Below are 21,149 nucleotides of genomic sequence, written 5' to 3' on the forward strand. Positions count from 1 at the left end.
AGAAAAATTAATTAAAAATAATAATAATATAGTAATAAGATTTTTATATGAAAAGGTCAAAAGAAATAGAAGAAAAAAATTAAGAATTTAAAAAAAATAAATATATATATATAGAACTTCAAAATAATAATTAATAATTTTCGTACGCGTGTCTTTTAAGACGCTCAGATAGTTACACGTTTCATAACAAGTCTTCCTACGTGTCAGCATGCGCTAACCGACTACGCGCACTTAAAACTATCCAGCTATAACCGTCGAATCAAACGGCGATGGCTTCCTGCGCGGCCCACCTTCTCATGACCTCCACCGTCTCCCGCCGTCTCTGCCGCCGCTCCATCACCACCGGAAGGACAACTCATGTGAAACCGCATCACCCTCGAGCCGCCACGCCACTCCTCTTCTCCTCTGCACCAAAATGCGCAGGCATTCCGCCGGAGGTCCCTCGGCCTCCGCCGCAGGAGCTGCCTCCGTACCCGCCCGACGACCTGCCGGGGATTGACATTCCCCCAGAGATCATCCCACCGCCTCCGGCTCAGCCTCCGCTACCTAGAACTCTTCAGCCGGGACCGGATTTACCGCGGCCGCCCATGCCTTCCCCGCCTGATCATCCCGAGGTGCCGATCCCCCCTCCTCATGGGCCGGAGGTACCAACGCCACTGCCGACCTTGTTACTAAGGCATCCCTCGCCGGAGGTTGTGCCAGTGACGCCGCAGGAGGTTTGGCCGCCCAGTGCTGTTTCCTTCCCGCACTATCTGTAACAATTAATGTCGTTGGCACGGTGACAGAATAATAAATCTTATTTTCGCGAGACAAATAAATTGACTAAGAACATAAAATTGATAAACTGTAAAAACGCAGCAACTAACGAAATTGAACAGTCAAATAAATTAATAAAAAAGTTAGTTTTCATGGAACTTGACGAGATCGGGAAGAAGGCAACACGTGCAATCTTATCTCCAAGCGTAAGTAGGTGTTGAGCCGTCTGTCATTGTAAAATCTGAAGTTCGAATTTAGTCTGAAATTCGAATTTTTGATATAGTGTGTCAATCATTACTCTAAAAATTAATAATTACTCGTGATATTAATAATTACTCATGTGGCAAAAGGCGAAATCGCTCGTCCCCAGTGCCCCCGCCGCACCCGACCCAAGATCATCACGAGGGAGGTAAATCACAGCATCCTGAGTGAGCATGTGGCAGGTGGGGTGAGTTGTACAGGGAACGGAGATTTACGCCCCGACTACCCTGAGTTTCGACCCTGCGACCTTATGTGGCAAGCATCCCACCACATATCAACTCGGATGATCTGTGGGGTCATATTAATAATTACTCATGATTTATGAGTTCGTTGATCCTGGGACAAATTGATAGAGATATTGAGAGTAAACGTAATCATTTTTTACCGGTTATTCATTACAAAAAAATAAGATTTTTTGGGACGAATTTTTTAAAAAAAAATTGTTATAAAATTTTTTAGGACCAATTCAGGGACGAAAATTTTTACGTCCCAAAATGTTTGATGCCAACTTTTGGAATGAATATTGGTGTGTTGCAAATTTGACAATGAATTTGGGGACGAATAAAATTTTCGTCCTCAAATTTGTCTCAAAAAAGTATACAAATTTGCAACGAATAATTTTTTTTTTGCAAACTTAGCAACGAATTTGGAGACGAATTCACATAATTTTTTTTTGTCAAATTTGTCTCTATTTTTGCAACAAATTTGGGGACGAATTCGGTGACAAATTATTTTTTGTTGCCAAGTTTGTCCCTAATATTGCAACGAATTTGGGGACGAATTCGGTGACAAATTTTTTTTTGCTGCCAATTTTGTCCCTAAATTTGTAATGAATAATAAATTTGTTGCAAAATTGACAACGAATTTGGCAATAAAATTTGCCAACGACTTAAATTTTCATTGCAAAATTCGTTGATAATTTTCATAAGCATTTGCGACGAATTTGGCAACGAAAATACTAATTCAATTAATAAATAAATTTTCGTCCCAGAATTCGTCCCAGAATCTGGGACGAATTTTAGGACGAATTTTGTGGATTCGTTCCAGATTCTAGGACGAATCCACAGATTCATCCCAGATTCTCGGACGAAATCTGGGACGAAAATAAATTTGTTGTAAAATTATCGATGTACAGTAATTACGATAGAATGGGGACAAATCGTTTTCGTCGCCAAATTCGTCCCTATATTAAAAAATTTTTCCAGATTCAATTTATTTCTACAATTCAATCCATAGATACATAAACACCAAATTCAAATAACAAATTATATATATTCAACACATCCTAATTTCATTTACAGTATTAATAATTGAACTCAACTCATAATTCAACAAATAAAAAGATCTCAACAAATTTTACAAGATCTATCTTGTTAATGCTTCTAGAAAATATTATACAAGTTCAATAACTCAATGTTATATAAGTCCATCATCCATCCAAGAAGATAAATAAACTAAGAATACATCAAGTCATCTTCGTCTGTGACAAAAGCTTTGTTCCCTCTCAAATCTCTTTTGTCTACATAACAACAAACAAATAAACCAGATCATGTGTAACAAGAAAGATTGTAAATATGATACGATATGGCCATATAATAAGAAAGATTGGAAACAAGACATAACTGTGAAATTCCTTAAACATTCAAATAAGTGCCCCATTTACCAACGATATGAACCATCCATGTCATAGCAACGATAAATAAAATTATAAGAAGTATCTTGAAGCTAAGTACAAGTATCATAAATATGATACAACCTAATATAATTGGCACATCAAATTGTTATGATAATACCTATTTCACCATATCAATCAATAACTACAATATTCTATGTCCATGTGACATGGAGAGCATAAAAGGTATTCTTAAAATTTCCTAACATATGAAAATAGCTCAAATGAAGAAAACACAAACTAGTTAAGCTTAATTTGGTGATACTAGTCTTTTAGTACTAATGTTTACTTGGTTGCTAAATAAACTCTAATCATAATTTGAAATTTGAACTAATAATGCAGTAGTAACAAATTTCAATAAATTAAAAGTAATTAGAAATAAATAAATAAATAAAATTAAAAGTTTAACATGTTACTTAATACTTACTTTTTTCTCCAACCTTTAGTTCGCCTCACCAACCCTGTTAAAAATAAATTGACAATATTAATTAAAATAAAAATTAGAAAAGTTAGCAAGTCATTGATTAATGCGTAAAATAGTAAACATGAGACAAATAATCATCATACATAATTAAAATCATCAAAAACCATCACCACCATCATCGTTATCATCGTAGGCATCATCATCATCGTCATTGGGAGGATTCTGACTTAGCGCATATCTCTAATATCTTTCTCCAAATTAGCTCGTTCTAGGTCTCTTTGCGCCCTTTCTTGGTCTCTTTACGATATTATTTCCTTCAGATTGCTAACCTCATCAGTCAAGGTATTTATTTGGGTCGTAAGTGTTGATGTGGAGGAAGATGTTCTAACTAATCTTTGGGTTCTGTTCAAGGAACTCATCCCCAGTATCCTTCCCCCTTTTGGTCTTCCACTAGCCTCTAACCATAAACTTAAATTATTGCCAACAGACTCCTCAGACCCCTAACTATCAATACCAGCTTGTGAACATGTTTGGGCTAGCTCGAGTTGATCATATTTTTCTTGTTTTGTAAAACACATACGATATTGATTAGATATAATAGAAACACATATAATATTAAAACAGTGATGCTACGTAACTAATTAAATTTAAACCATATATTAAGATAAAATAAATATTAATTCCAACCTTCAATGCTTTTGCTCTCGGCCCACTCCATGTGTTATCTTTTTTTTTTTAAAAGTGCGGGTGAAAGTATCAATGAAAGAAGGCTCCTTCCCTATCTCCTTGGTCTAAAAAAACATTATTTCAAATAATGAAATAATTTGATATATATTAAAAATTTGTGAAAGAGTGAAAAAATTACCATTCTTCGTCTATGCTCATCTATATTAATGGAGCCTCCCACATATATAGCACATGAGTCACTAGAATTGTGAGATTGATTCATTCTATTCAGGTCACTCCTTTGCTTACTCTCCTCCGTTGCCCAAAATATAGTGATCCTCTCTCAATTTTCTTCGGTGATGAAGTTTGGCTTTTTCCCCCGATTCTTGGCGTGACTTAATACATGTCTAATGTGATCGCCACATTTCTTTTTAAATATTATTCGTATCTCTATTTCGTCATTCGGGTCCCAAGTATTTAAGCGCTAAAATGGAAATTTGTTTTATTATATATTAACTGTAAAATTGAAGTAAACTCAATAAAATATACTTTGAACTCGCTCCACCAAAGTTGTTTTGTGGTCGATGAAGTGCTTGAATATGTCATAGAATCCTCTCCCCAATGGTTGTTCACGATTCTATTTATTTCTCGAACAACTTGTACCGGATTTTCAAATCTGCATTAAATTATAAAATAACGATGTTAAATAATTAAGATAAAACTAAAAAATAAAATATTTTATAGCACTTACGAGTCCTCGATGGGGACTAAAGGAGCTCTATCATTCCTAAACTCAGCAAATGAGTTTCTTGCTGAGTCAGGAGGATCTGAGTGGACAGGTAACTGCTCTGGGTATGGTACTTGCGGCGGCGAATATGAAACCGATGTAGAAGGTACATGAGATGGGCCCGGCCGATGAAGGGGTGGCATAGGTACACTGGCAGGGGAATATGATGTCGGTGGAGAAGACACATGGGATGGTCCTACCTGATTAGGGGGTGGCATAGGTTCACTGGCAGGTGATGGATTTGTCTGGTCCTGTGGCCGCCGTCTACGTCCACCACGTCGAAATATATGCTGGAAATTCCAATAATTTGATAAAGTTAATTACATATCAAATACATAACAAAGGATAATTAAAAACTTATCATTTTTAAGTAAAGATTCTGGAAAAGGGGTGAGGGGAAATTTATGAAATGTCACCTTTGATGACCTGTAGGAACAAATACAATGTGTTAACAGATAAAGTAAATCAAATTATAAAAGAGACATTATATACAATAAATTATGGGAAATTTCTTTAAATAAGCTAACAAAACTTACCCATCATCAAAAATCAAAGTCATCATTGTCATCATCATCATCCTCCTCCTCCTCCTCCTCCTCTTCCTCTTCCTCCTCCTCCTCCTCATCATCATCAATTTCACTTCTATCCACGTTTATTACTACACCGTTGGGATCTCATAAAGTTGAAATAATATATTCCTCAATCTGAAAGGTGTTTACAACTTCCTTTTGTTGATATGCAATGTTTTTCCAACGTGTCTCAATTTTTTTTCCGTGCTTTGGTTTTACAAACAGCCCACCAATCAATCTTATCGCGTTTCAAACTCGGATATGAAGAATAGAATACTTGAATTGCTTATTGTGTCAACACAAATGGTTTATATCTCTTATAAAATCTCTTATGATTTATTTCAACTAAATTATAATGTGGATGCACTTTCATCCCTCTAACAGGATCAAACCAGCGACACATAAATAATATAACTTGCATTTGTGGCGCTGGGTATTCTACTTCTATAATTTCATCCAACAAACCATAAAAATCATTACTTGCACCTCCTTCATTGGATGACGAAACGCACACCCCACTATTCATGATATTCTTTCCCATTCCATAGTCTTGAGTATGAAAATTATATCCATTTATGAAATATGCTGGCCAAGTGTGTACGCATGAATTTGGACCCCATGACAGATGGATTAGCCATTCTTGCTCAAGGTGAGCTTGATTAACTTGAACCTAAGGTCAAAACACCAATTGTTAAAAGTATGCATATGTATCAACAAAATATAGATTGTTTACTTACATATGATTTGAACCATGCAGCAAATTCTTCTTCACAAAATCGATCGAACTCTTATGTCGATAATTCAGAATATAAGTCGTTAAATATCCTACTCAAGAAAACATATTGTTACACAAATAATTGACAAAATAAAAAATAAAAATATATACTTACTCATAATATGACGATACTTCTGGACAATTTAGTAAAATATATGTTTAGGTTGCCCGCCATTCTTTACCAGTTAAGTATCTTTGTTTACATGGTCCACTTGGTCGACTAAGGTAGTTAAAAATTGAAAATGAGGTAACATTTGGATCAATATGACCCTCATCATTTATGCACGCTCTTCGCCTTTTGCATTGAACATGAGGTTCAAAATAATATGATGCAAAAGTGGTGACTTCCTCCACAATGTATGCATTAACAATAGAGGCTTCAACTCGTGCTTTTTTTTCACTTTTTTCTTCGAATGATATAAGAATCTATTGGAGATATATAAAATTATATTAAATATAAATATATGATCCAGGAGTAGAAGTAATTTTTTTTTTCATTCAAACAGCCGAATTATACAAAAAAGATACTCTACCTTTCAAATGGATACATCCACCGAAAATGGATGGGTCCTCCAACTTTGGCCTCATATGACAAGTGAACCAAAAGATGCTCCATGAAGTCAAAAAAAGATGGTGGAAATATCTTTTCCAAATTGCACAAAATGATTGGAATATCTCTCTCTAACTTCTCCATATGTGAACGTCTCAAAACTGTTGAGCAAATATCATGTAGGAAAATACTTAACTCCGTAATCGCTCCCCATACAAATTGTGGTAAGAGTTCCTTAAAAGCAATAGGAATCAGTCTTTGCATTATGATATGACAATCATGACTTTTCATACCAATTAACTTCCATTCTTTCATATCGACACATCTTCCAAGATTAGAGATATACCCATCTGGAAATTTCAAAGATTTTAACCATTCACATAGGACACGTCGTTGATCCTTATTTACTGTATAAACTGCCTTTGGCTTTGGTGCCCTACTATTTTCATCGACATCAAGAGTGGATCTTTTACATATGAGTCGCATATCTTTTCTTGCATTGAGATTGTCTTTTGTTTTTCCGGTGATATCCATCACAGTATTTATCAGATTATCAAAAACATTCTTCTCAATATGCATTACATCGAGATTATGATGTATCAAATGACAAAACCAATACGGCAAATCCCAAAATATACTTCGTTTAGTCCATTTATGTGTACTCCCATATTCATATGTTGTACCATATGGTTGTTCAATAATAGATGGAAAGTGAAGCACTCTGTACCAAATATCTAGACCTGTCAATCTCAATGGCAGAAGTGTTCTTTCGATCCTATTTTTAGTAAATTCATCTTTATTCTTTCTGAAATTATGATTTGTTGGTAAGAATTGCCTATGATAATCAAAATAACTTGGTTTCTTTCTGTGTTTCAATCTGAATGACTTTGATCTCTCCATACATATGGGTCATCCCAAGATCCCAGCAGTACTCCAACCTGATAGCATACCGTAAGCTGAAGAGTCATTTATGGTCCAAAGAAGAGCAGCCTTCAGTATAAACATCTGGTTAGAATGAACATCATATGTAGGAACACCTTCATCCCATAGTTGTTTAAGTTCTACTATCAGGGGTTGCATATAAATATCTATTAACTTTTTTGGATTTTACGGACCTGATACAACCAATGTTAAAAACATATAAGGTGTTTTCATGCATATCCCAGGTGGAAGATTATACGACGTTAAGATAACTGACCAAAAAGAATAATTTCTTCCCGATTTACCAAACGGAACAAATCCATCAGCACAGAGACATAATCTAATATTTCTAGTCTCCTTTGCAAAATCTGGATATGTTCTATCAAAGTTTTTCCATGCATCTGCATCTGATGGATGACACATTAAACCCTCTTCTGTTTGATGAGTTGCATGCCAAGTCATGTGTTCCGCAGTTGCCTTTGATGCATACAATCTTTGTAACCTAGGAGTTAAAGGTAAATAAAACAACTGGCTATGTGATCTACGTCATTGTTGACTCCTTCTGGTTTTCTTATACCTATCTTGATTACAGAATTTACAACCCTCTACATCTGCATCATCTCCCCAATATAACATACAATCATCTTTGCAAACATCAATTCTTTCAACCGGAAGACCTAAATCTTTCACCAGTTTTTTCATATTGTAAAAATCAAGAGGCAAATTGTGATCACGTGGCAATGTATCGTCAAACTCTTGAACAATATCATTAAAACAATCTTCCGACATATTATGATCTGCCTTTATATTTAATAGTCTGGAGGTGAGAGACAATTTAGTTTGACTGTCACAACCGGAATATAATGGTTCATTTGCGGCACTCAATACTTCTTGAAATTTGTAATATATTTCATCCAGACCTGGTACATCAGGCTCCTCCAAAGGCAATGTATTAGTGGCAAATATTTGTTCACTTGTTGGAGGAAAACTAGAACTTATACCAAGCATCTCCGGAATATAATTCTGACAGCTTGCATCAATTACCATCCTCTGATATGGATTGAATTGTTCATAATAACTCTGATCCCCACTAACAGAGGCTTGGAAATTCCGTCCATAATCCTTATCAGATATGAACGGTTCGCCATGACTTGCCCAATTATAATAATTCGAAGTAAAACCAAATCTAGAAAGATGTTCTTCAACTTTATCGGTGGGTAAAAATTTGTCATTGTGACACTTTCTACACGCACACCTTATCTTCTTGTCATCCATATACATAACTTGACTATATGCAAAATTCAAAAATTGCCTCAGGCCAGTGATAAACTCAGGAGTTAACCCCTGACGATTAGGCAAATTCTTGTTATACATCCATCTTCGCTCATTCTGCATTTTACCTGAATTCAGCTATTTAGTTAAACATTATTAAAAGTAACTACAGATAAATCATATCATTGAAGACAAAACAACAAAGAGCAGCTTATCATAAAGAAGGAACGCAATTAATCAACTATAACATAATTATTTAAAGCTAACTTTATATATAGATCAGTAAATGCATATTAATGAACTTAGGAATACCGAAAAGAGGTGAACAAATACAATTTTCTTCAACTACACTGAGATCACGCAAAATTGAGACCTGCACAAACAACATTATCAATTCAGTCAATAACTTCTGAATATTAAATAAAAAATGAAACAATGATCAATCTCATCTTGCCCGGCACTGTCACGTGGCCACCCGCGGCCAAACGTAGCCACCGATGGCACCGGCAGCCAACCCCGGCCACCCACATCCAATCGAGGCCAGGGACGCGACGCGGGGCAGAGTCGGCCAACCACACGACGGCGGCCAGCCACGGCTGACAGCGGCCAGGCAGCGCCTGCCATCGGCCAGCCCCGCGACGCGGGCCAGATTCGGCTAGCCACTGCTAGGCCCGCCTGACAGCCATCGCTTGGCAGCGGGCAGCCCATGGCCAGCCCGTGGCTGCGGCCAGCCCGCGGCCACCCTGGAGATCACCTCATCGCCGAGAGAGGGAGATCCGAGACCAGCGTAGAGAGATGGGCTTACCAAGCGAAAAGCTTCCACCACCGGAGATCACGCCGTCGTCGCAGATCACACCATCGTCGGTCGGAGATGTGGCCGAAACCCTATGGAAATCGCAGGTTAGAAGGGGGAATGGAGGAGAGAGGAAAGAAATGGGGAAGAAAGAAAGAATCGTGATGAGATGTAGATCTAGGGTTTTTACCATCAAATATTTTTTGATCCCAATTTCGTCCCTAAATTTGGGACGAATCCTGGATTCGTCTCAAAATTTGGGATGAATTGAGGGATTCGTCCCAGAATTTAATTTTTTTTTAATAAAAGAGGAAAAAATTCAAAAGGAATAAATACAGACCTAAAGACATCAGAATTTGATGAAACAAGTTTCTATAAGTTCGTATCGTTGTCCTGATCGTAAATATATCCATAAAAATATTTTTGACCAAATATATTGATTTTTGGAATTTTTTAATCCTAATTTGACCTATTTTTGGTGTTAAAAATTTGAATCACTCAACATAATAATTCAAAATTATGGATGATGGATATTTACAATCAGGACAATGATACGAACGCATAGAAATTTGTTTCATGAAATTCTGATGTCTCTAGGTCAAGATATAAAACTTTGGTGTTTGATTTTCTTTTTTTTAATTATTTCCTATTTTGGGACGAATCCAGAGATTCGACCCAAAAATTAAATTATTTAAAAAAAATAGAAAAAAATGGGACGACTTAAATATGGACCTAGAGATATCGAAATTTGATGAAACAAGTTTCTATACGTTTGTATCGTTGTCCTGATCGTAAATATATCTATAAAAATATTTTTGACCAAATATATTGATTTTTGAAATTTTTTAATCCCAATTTGACCTATTTTTGGTGCTAAAAATTTGAATCACTCAAAATAATAATTCAAAATTATGGATGATGGTATATTTACAATCTGAAAAACAATACGAACACAGAGAAACTTGTTTCATGAAATTCCGATGTCTCTAGGTCAATATATAAGGTTTTTCGTCACTTATTTACAACCATTCGCTGTACAACACCTTTTTAGTTAGTAGCAACATATATATGTTTTAAAAAATATCTACCTAGAGACATCAGAATTTTGTGAAACAAGTCTCTGTGCGTTCATATTGTTGTCCTGATCGTAAATATATCTAGAAAATTTTTTTTGAGCAAATATATTGATTGGCGGAATTTTTTAATCCCAATTTGACCTATTTTTGGTGTTAAAAATTTGAATCACTCAAAATAATAATTCAAAATTATGGATGATGGTATATTTACGATCAGGACAATGATACGAACGCATAAAAACTTATTTCATGAAATTCTGATGTCTCTAGGTCATGATATAAGCCTTCGGTATTTGATTTTTTTTCAAATTATTTTAAGTTTTGGGACGAATCCGGAGATTCATCCCAAAAATTAAATTATTTAAAAACATGGAAAAAATAGGATGACTTAAATATGGATTTAGAGACATCGAAATTTGATGAAACAAGTTTCTATGCGTTCGTATCGTTGTCCTAATCGTAAATATTTCCATAAAAATATTTTTGACCAAATATATTGATTTTTGTAATTTTTTGTGTTAAAAATTTGAATCACTCAAATTAATAAATCAAAATTATGGATGATGGTATATTTACGATCAGGATAATGATACGAACGCATAGAAACTTGTTTCATGAAATTCCGATGTCTCTAGGTCAAGATATAAGCCTTTGGTGTTTTATTTTTTATTTTTAAATTATTTTATGTTTTGGGACGAATCCAGGGATTCGTCCCAAAAATTAAATTGTTTAAAAAAATAGAAAAAAATGGGACGACTTAAATATGGACCAAGAGACATCGGAATTTGATGAAACAAGTTTTTATACGTTTGTATCATTGTCCTGATCATAAATATATCCATAAAAATATTTTTGACCAAATATATTAATTTTTGGAATTTTTTAATCCCAATTTGACCTATTTTTGGTGTTAAAAATTTGAATCACTCAAAATAATAATTTAAAATTATGGATGATGGTATATTTACGATAAGGACAACGATACGAACCCATAGAAACTTGTTTCATGAAATTTCGATATCTCTAGGTCAAGATATAAGCCTTTGGTGTTTTTTTTTTAATTATTTTCTGTTTGGGACGAATCCAGGGATTCGTCCCAAAGTTTAAATTATTTTTAAAAAAAATAGGAAAAAATGGGACGACTTAAATATGGATCTAGAGACATCGAAATTTGATGAAACAAGTTTCTATGCGTTCGTATCGTTGTCCTGATCGTAAATATATCCATAAAAATATTTTTTACCAAATATTTTGATTTTTGGAATTTTTTTATCCCAATTTGACCTATTTTTGGTGTTAAAAATTTGAATGACTCAAAATAATAATTCAAAATTATAGATGATGGTATATTTACGATCAAGACAATGATACGAATGTATAAAAACTTGTTTTATGAAATTTCGATGTCTCTAGGTCAAGATATAAGCCTTTGGTGTTTGATTTTTTTAAAAAAATTATTTTCTGTTTTGGGACGAATCCTAGATTCGTCCCAAAAATTAAATTATTTAAAAAAATGAAAAAAAGGGGACGACTTAAATATGGACCTAGAGACATCAAAATTTGTTGAAACAAGTTTCTATGCATTCGTATCGTTGTCATAATCGTAAATATATCCAGAAAACATTTTTTGAGCAAATATATTGATTGGCGGAATTTTTTAATCCCAATTTGACCTATTTTTGGTGTTAAAAATTTGAATCACTCAAAATAATAATTCAAAATTATGGATGATGGTATATTTACGATCAGGACAATGATACGAACGCATAAAAACTTATTTCATGAAATTCCGATGTCTCTAGGTCATGATATAAGCCTTCTGTGTTTGATTTTTTTTTCAAATTATTTTAAGTTTTGGGACGAATCCTGGATTTGTCCCAAAACTTGGGACGAATCCGGAGATTCATCCCAAAAATTAAATTATTTAAAAACATGGAAAAAATAAGATGACTTAAATATGGATTTAGAGACATCAAAATTTGATGAAACAAGTTTCTATGCGTTCGTATCGTTGTCTTAATCGTAAATATTTCCATAAAAATATTTTTGACCAAATATATTGATTTTTGCAATTTCATAATCCCAATTTGACTTATTTTTGGTGTTAAAAATTTGAATCACTCAAATTAATAAATCAAAATTATGGATGATGGTATATTTATAACGATACGAACGCATAGAAACTTGTTTTATGAAATTCCGATGTCTCTAGGTCAAGATATAAGTTTTTGATGTTTTATTTTTTAAAAAAATTATTTTTTGTTTTTGGACGAATCCAGGGATTCGTCCCAAAAATTAAATTGTTTAAAAAATAGAAAAAAATGGGACGACTTAAATATGGACCAAGAGACATCGGAATTTGATGAAACAAGTTTTTATACGTTCGTATCGTTGTCCTGATCGTAAATATATCCATAAAAATATTTTTGACCAAATATATTAATTTTTGGAATTTTTTAATCCCAATTTGACCTATTTTTGGTGTTAAAAATTTGAATCACTCAAAATAATAATTTAAAATTATGGATGATGGTATATTTACGATAAGGACAACGATACGAACGCATAGAAACTTGTTTTATGAAATTTCGATATCTCTAGGTCAAGATATAAGCCTTTGGTGTTTTTTTTAAAATTATTTTTTGTTTGGGACAAATCCAGGGATTCGTCCCAAAGTTTAAATTATTTTTAAAAAAATAGGAAAAAAAAGGGGCGACTTAAATATGGATCTAGAGACATCGAAATTTGATGAAACAAGTTTCTATGCGTTTGTATCATTGTCCTGATCGTAAATATATCCATAAAAATATTTTTTACCAAATATTTTGATTTCTGGAATTTTTTTATCCCAATTTGACCTATTTTTGGCGTTAAAAATTTGAATGACATAAATAATAATTCAAAATTATAGATGATGGTATATTTACGATCAGGACAATGATACGAATGTATAGAAACTTGTTTAATGAAATTTCGATGTCTCTAGGTCAAGATATAAGCCTTTGGTGTTTGATTTTTTTTTAAAAAATTATGTTCTGTTTTGGGACGAATCCTAGATTCGTCCGAAAAATTAAATTATTTAAAAAAATGAAAAAAAAATGGGTTGACTTAAATATGGACCTAGAGACATCGAAATTTGTTGAAACAAGTTTCTATGCATTCGTATCATTGTCATAATCGTAAATATATCCATAAAAATATTTTTGACCAAATATATTGATTTTTGGAATTTTTTAATCCCAATTTGACCTATTTTTGATGTTAAAAATTTGAATCACTAAAAATAATAAATCAAAATTATGGATGATGGTTATTTACGATCAGGACAATGATACGAACGCATAGAAACTTATTTTATGAAATTCCGATGTCTCTAGGTCAAGATATAAGTCTTTGGTGTTTGATTTATTTTTTTAAAATTATTTTCTATTTTGGGATGAATCCTGGATTCGTCCCAAAACTTAAAATATTTAAAAAAATATGATAACAATGGGACGCCTTAAATATGAACCTAGAGACATCGGAATTTCATGAAACGAGTTTCTATACGTTCGTATCGATGTTCTAATCATAAATATATCCATAAAAATATTTTTAACCAAATATATTGATTTTTGAAATTTTTTAATCCCAATTTTACCTATTTTTGGTGTTAAAAATTTGAATCACTAAAAATAATAAGCCAAAATTATGGATGATGGTATATTTACGATCTGGACAACGATACGAACACATAGAAACTTGTTTCATGAAATTCCGATGTCTCAAGGTCAAGATATAAGCCTTTGGTGTTTGATTTATTTTTTAAAATTATTTTCTGTTCTGAACGAATCCAGGGATTCGTCCCAAAAATTAAATTATTTAAAAAAAATGGAAAAAAAATGGGGTGTCTTAAATATTGACCTAGAGGCATCGAAATTTGATGAAACAAGTTTCTATGTGTTCGTAATGTTGTCCTGATCGTAAATATATCCATACAATATTTTTAACCAAATATATTGATTTTTGGAATTTTTTATTCCCAATTTGACCTATTTTTTGTGTTAAAAATTTGAATCATTCAAAATAATAATTCAAAATTATGGATGATGGTATATTTACGAAAAGGACAACGATACGAACACATAGAAACTTGTTTCATGAAATTCTGATGTCTTTAGGTCAAGATATAAGCCTTTGGTGTTTGATTTTTTTTAATTATTTTATGTTTTGGGACGAATCCAGAGATTTGTCCCAAAAATTAAATTATTTTAAAAAAATGGGAAAAAAAAATGGGACGACTTAAATATGGACCTAGAGACATCGGAATTTGATAAAACAAGTTTCTATGTGTTCGTATCGTTGTCCTAATCATAAATATATCCATAAAAATATTTTTGACCAAATATATTGATTTTTGGAATTTTTTAATCCCAATTTGACCTATTTTTTGTGTTAAAAATTTGAATGACTCAAAATAATAATTCAAAATTATGGATGATAATATATTTACGATCAGGACAATGATACGAATGCATAGAAACTTGTTTCATCAAATTCCGATATCTCTAGGGCAATATTTAAGGTTTCGGCACTTATTTACAACCATTCGTTGTACAACACATTTTTAGTTAGAAGCAACTTATATATGTTTTAAAAAATATCTACCTAGATATATCAGAATTTCGTGAAACAAGTCTATGTGTGTTCGTATCATTGTCCTGATCGTAAATATATCCAGAATTTTTTTTTTAACCAAATATATTGATTTTTGGAATTTTTTAATCCTAATTTGACCTATTTTTTATGTTAAAAATTTGAATCACTCAAAATAATAATTCAAAATTATGGTTGATGGTATATTTACGATTAGGACAACGATACAAATGCATAGAAACTTATTTCATGAAATTCCAATGTCGTCTCTAGGTCATGATATAAGTCTTCGGTGTTTGATTTTTTTTTTCAAATTATTTTAAGTTTTGGGACAAATCCTGGATTCGTGCCAAAATTTGGGACGAATCTATTTTGGGACGAATCCAGAGATTCGTCCCAAAAATTAAATTATATAAAAAAATAGAAAAAATGGGATGACTTAAATATGGACCTAGAGACATCGGAATTTGATGAAACAAGTTTCTATGCATTTATATCGTTGTCCTGATTATATATATATCCATAAAAATATTTTTTTACCTGATATATTGATTTTTGGAATTTTTTAATCCCAATTTGACCTATTTTTGTGTTAAAAATTTGAATGACTCAAAATAATAATTCAAAATTATGGATGATGGTATATTTACGATCATGACAATGATACGAATGCATAGAAACTTGTTTCATCAAATTTCGATATCTCTAGGTCAATATTTAAGGTTTCGGCACTTATTTACAATCATTCGTTGTACAACACCTTTTTAGTTAGAAGCAACTTATATATGTTTTAAAAAATATCTACCTACATACATCAGAATTTCGTGAAACAAGTCTCTGTTCGTATCATTGTCCTGATCGTAAATATATCCAGAATTTTTTTTTTGACCAAATATATTGATTTTTGGAATTTTTTTAATCCCAATTTGACCTATTTTTTATGTTAAAAATTTGAATCACTCAAAATAATAATTCAAAATTATGGCTGATGGTATATTTACGATCAGGACAACGATACGAATGCATAGAAACTTATTTCATGAAATTCCAATGTCTCTAGGTCATGATATAAGCCGTCGGTGTTTGATTTTTTTTTTCAAATTATTTTAAGTTTTGGGACGAATCCTGGATTCGTGCCAAAATTTGGGATGAATCTATTTTGGGACGAATCCAGAGATTCGTCCCAAAAATTAAATTATTTAAAAAAATGGAAAAAATGGGACGACTTAAATATGGACCTAGAGACATCGGAATTTAATAAAACAAGTTTCTATGCATTTATATCGTTATCCTGATTATATATATATCCATAAAAATATTTTTTTACTTGATATATTGATTTTTGGAATTTTTTAATCCCAATTTGACCTATTTTTGGTGTTAAAAATTTGAATGACTCAAAATAATAATTCAAAATTATGGATGATGGTATATTTTCGATCAGGACAATGATACGAACGTATAGAAACTTGTTTCATGAAATTTCGATGTCTCTAGGTCAAGATATAAGCCTTTGGCGTTTGATTTATTTTTTTTAAATTATTTTCTGTTTTGGGACGAATCTAGGGATTCTTCCCAAAACTTAAAATATTTTTAAAAAATAGAAAAAAAATGGGGCGCCTTAAATATGAACCTAGAAATATCAGAATTTTATGAAACATGTTTCTATACGTTCGTATCGTTGTCCTGATCATAAATATATTCATAAAAAATATTTTTAACCAAATATATTGATTTTTGGATTTTTTTTTTTTTAATTTCATTTTGACCTAATTTGTGTTAAAATTTTGAATCACTCAAAATATTAATTCAAAATTATGGATGATGGCATATTTACGATTAGGACAATAATACGAACGTATAGAAACTTGTTTCGTTAAATTCCTATGTCTGTTAAGATATAAGTCTTCCATGTTTTTTCCTTTTTTAAAAAAGTAATTTCAATTCTGGGACGAATCTTGGATTTATCCCAGATTTTGGGACGAATCTCTGGGATGAATCCAGGATTTGTTCCTAAATTTGGGACGAATTCTGGATTTGTTCCAGATTTGGGGTCGAATTTAGCAACGAAATTTTTTCCTGTTGCAAACTTGAAATGAAATTTTTTTGTTGCAAATTTCGTTGGTCATTTGAATCAAAAATTTATTTTCGTTGATAAATTTATCCTAATTTTGGGATGAATTATTTTTATTTTTGTCCCCAAATTTGTTTTTTTTTTTTTTTAGTGACTATCGAGTAGGTGCACTGATTGAGATATAAGATGTTTTTTAGATCAAAACTTAGTGCATATACCTACACAAATGATTAATAGTATTTACTTCCTCTGAGCGAATTATTTTATTTTATTTATTTTATGACCGTGTCGAGCATTTAAAGGGCATAATTTATATTGTAATATGAATATATATTATATTTTCCATCGATTTAAATGGGTTATCTATCAATATCAATAAGCTGATTGATTTGCCGGCAATGGCGCAACTACCTTTGTTTTTTTTATTATTTTAATCATAATTTTAATGAATTCTCAATTTATTTTAAAGGCCGCTCATCTTCGAAATTAATAGGCATAGCAGATAAGGAAATAAGCATTAATAAAAAAAAAGCTGATTAATTGATTAGGTTCGAATTAATTAAATTATATTTTCTACAAATGAGGTTGACAAAATAAGCTAGTTGATTAGGTTCAAATTAATTAAATTAGATTTCCTACAAATGAGGGCGACAATAGATTCTATCAACCTCCACAATTTATTTCGCTTTCTAAAACTATTTCAAACATCTTTATAAATAGTCTCATAAAATTCATCTTTTAAGCTTAGTAACATTGACTCAAAATTCATCTCTAAGCTTCATAAAATTGCAAACACTAGTTTTTACCAGCAAAAGTTTTACTTCTTACAATTTTTGAAAATTTATTTCTATTCTATATGTAATTTTTTTAAAATTTAATTTGGCGTCATTTAAAAAAAAAACACTTTCATCCACTTTTGACGTTTAAGTTCACTCAAAATGAGTTCACTTGTTTATATCTTCTGCTTTTTTTTTAACTCGCGTTAAAATTTAAGCATTTTATAAAAGCTTTTATTTCAATCTTAGAAGTTTGGTAGAATTTTTTTCTGATAAGAACTTTTAAAAACTTGCTAATTCATCAGGAACTTCAACAAGTGTTTTTCACTTCAGCTTAAAAATTTGAAATGGATCGGCGAGATCTCAACTATTACAAAATTTCGATATTTAAAAATCGAAGAGATCATTCAGAAGGCTACTCCGAGAAGACAAGTAATAATTGTTCGATCGGCTAATAAATCTCATCCGTGCATTTAAATAAATCAATAAAAAAATTAGTTTTCAAGCGTGAGTAGGTGTCGAGCATTTAAAGGGCATAACTTATATGTTAATATGAATATATTATATATTCCATCGATTAAATGGGTTTTTCGGACATTTAAAAGTGAGTCTTAATTTTAATGACTTAACGAATTGACATAAGAACATCTCCAATAAGAAATATTAGAAGAGGATATTTTTCTAAATATTTTTCCTTTTAAATATCCTTCATTGTGAGGGGATATTTAAGAAAATAATGGAAATCACCGGGCACACATCTGTGCCCGGTGATTTCCTCATGTGGGGCCCACAAAAAGTGGGTTGCCACTAATTTTTTTTTGTTTTTTAATTGAATATGGTGGGTCCCATCTAAAATTGAGAGGATATTTTATTGTGAAAGTTGAAATGTTTGAATAGTGGGATATTTGAAAGATGATGTGGAAATGGGGTCCACAAATACTTGGGAGAAATATCCCAAACTATTATGGATTGCTCTAAGAACAATGGTTTATCTTTGCTAGCTAGAATGGGTTTTATCTTCGTGTTCTCAATCAGAATTTAAATTTTGTATACAGTCAGTCTTCATTGTTAAAAAAAAATAAAAAAATATTTTATTTCCATTTTCTAACCAAATATAATGAATATTAATTTACCTAATTACCCTTTATATTTTATAATTCCTTTTAAATTTAACATATTAAACTAGAATCTAATATATATTTTCAATAAAATTAAGCACGATTCTTTTTCCACTTCAATTAAATAAAAAAATATAGTAGATTCTCTTTAAATAATTCTCAATTGGATGAAAAATATATTAAAATCACTTTAAATAGTGTTGAATTTAAAAGGAATTATATTAAGCACGAAAAAAATTATACTCAATTTTACACTCCCTAACCAAACATAATGAATACCAATTTACCTAATTGGTCCTCATATTTTTAAGGTATAAAAAGTCCAAAATGAGTATAATTTCTCTTAAATTTAGCACATTAAGCTAGAATCTAGTATATTTTCTCTCAAATTAAGCATGATTTTTTTCTACTTTAATTGGATAAAAAATATACTAGATTATCTTTAAATAATACTCAATTAGATGAAAAATATACTAGATTCTCTTTAAATGGTGATTAATTTAAAAGGAGTTATACTAATTGAGAAAAAAATTGTGCTCAATTTTATAGAAAATAAACTCGATTTTAGTTTAAACTACTAAATTTAAGAGGAATTATACTTATTTTTAGATTTTTTGTACCTAAAAAATATGAGGGCAATTAGATAACTATTTTTGCATGAGGAAATTGAAGCAAACAAAACTTTACAGGTAGGATGTGAAAATAATTTTTTTTTTAAATGAAAACTACATACAAAGTTAAAGTTATATTTAGGGATTTTTTTTCCAATTTACTCTTATTTTTACTTAGCACTTCTTAATTTATTTATGTGATCAATGGAAAATTATGATCTTGGTGCTAGATAAAGGATCAAAAATTATTATCTAGGTGGTTGATAAAAATAAAAAATTATTATCAATCGGCATAGCAGATAAAAAAAGGTATTAATTAAAAAAAAATAAGTTGATTAATTATGTTTGAATTAATTAAATTAGATTTTCTACATATCTAAATGTTGGATTATGACTCAAGTATATAAATAAAAGATATAGTTGCAGGGATAAGGATGTTGAGATAAATTTGTGGACTTATGAGAATGAACAGAATAAGAAATGAGAGCATTAGAGAGAAAGTCAGAGTTATATTTATTGAAGAAAAACTCTGAGAGACATGTTTAAGATGATACGAGTATATACTTAGACGACGAATAAATACTCTGCGATGTGAAATTATAATAAATACACATATCTAATGAGAAAGGGGAAGATAAAAAAAAGACTTAGTTAGTAATAATAAAATACGATAAAATTTATTTAAGTATATATGATAATATGATAAAAGATAAAATTTAATGACGTAAAAAAATTCATATAGTCCACCTCATTTAGTCAGATAAGATTGAATTATTATTATAAATTTCCTACAAATGAGATCGAGTGACAAAATAAGCTGATTGATTAAGTTCAAATTAATTAAATTAGATTTCCTACAAACGAGGGGGACAATAGATTCTATCAACGTTCTCAATATATCTGGCTTTCTAAAACTATTTCACAACACCTTTATAAATAGCCTCATAAAATTCATCTTTTAAGCTTATTAAAATTGACTCAAAATTCATCTCTAAGCCTCATAAAATTGCAAAAACTAGTTTTTACCAGCAAAAGATTTACTTCTTACACTTTTTGAAAACTTATTTCTATCCTTTATGTAATTTTTTTAAAATTTAATTTGGCATCATTTAAAAAAAAACACTATTTCTGTTTTTTAAACTTGCTAATTCATCGGGAACGTCAACAAGTGTTGATCACTCCACCTTAAAAATTTGAAATGGATCAGCGAGATCTCACCTACTACAAAAATTTTGATATTTAAAAATCAAAGAGATCAGATTCAGAAGTCTTCTCCGAAAAGACGAGTAATAATTGTTCGATCGGGTAATAAATGTTCAGTTTGACTGATGACTTAGATCGAACTGTTTCTGATATCTACAGCTTTAAATCGGTAAACGCCAAATTACTACTCAGTAAAAACCATCACTGGAC

The 21,149-nt window shown here is 31.4% G+C and overlaps 2 protein-coding genes across 2 annotated transcripts; one reads left to right on the top strand and one right to left on the bottom strand.

The window, feature by feature from the left end:
- The first annotated feature begins 269 nt into the window (after nucleotides 1–269).
- On the top strand, nucleotides 270–758 carry LOC122004805 (proline-rich receptor-like protein kinase PERK2). Its single transcript, XM_042559636.1, has one exon. The coding sequence runs from the start codon at nucleotides 270–272 to the stop codon at nucleotides 756–758; it is 489 nt and encodes a 162-aa protein (XP_042415570.1).
- Nucleotides 759–4,526: 3,768 nt separating this feature from the next.
- LOC122004816 (pollen-specific leucine-rich repeat extensin-like protein 3) lies at nucleotides 4,527–9,361 on the bottom strand. The gene is made up of 3 exons (XM_042559645.1): nucleotides 9,108–9,361; nucleotides 4,983–4,992; nucleotides 4,527–4,856 (listed from the first exon to the last, which is right to left on the bottom strand). Exons 1-3 carry the CDS (start codon nucleotides 9,359–9,361, stop codon nucleotides 4,527–4,529), a joined length of 594 nt encoding a protein of 197 aa, XP_042415579.1.
- Nucleotides 9,362–21,149: the final 11,788 nt, after the last annotated feature.

This window comes from Zingiber officinale, chromosome 1A (genome assembly GCF_018446385.1).
Source record: "Zingiber officinale cultivar Zhangliang chromosome 1A, Zo_v1.1, whole genome shotgun sequence".
NCBI classification, from domain to species: domain Eukaryota; kingdom Viridiplantae; phylum Streptophyta; class Magnoliopsida; order Zingiberales; family Zingiberaceae; genus Zingiber; species Zingiber officinale.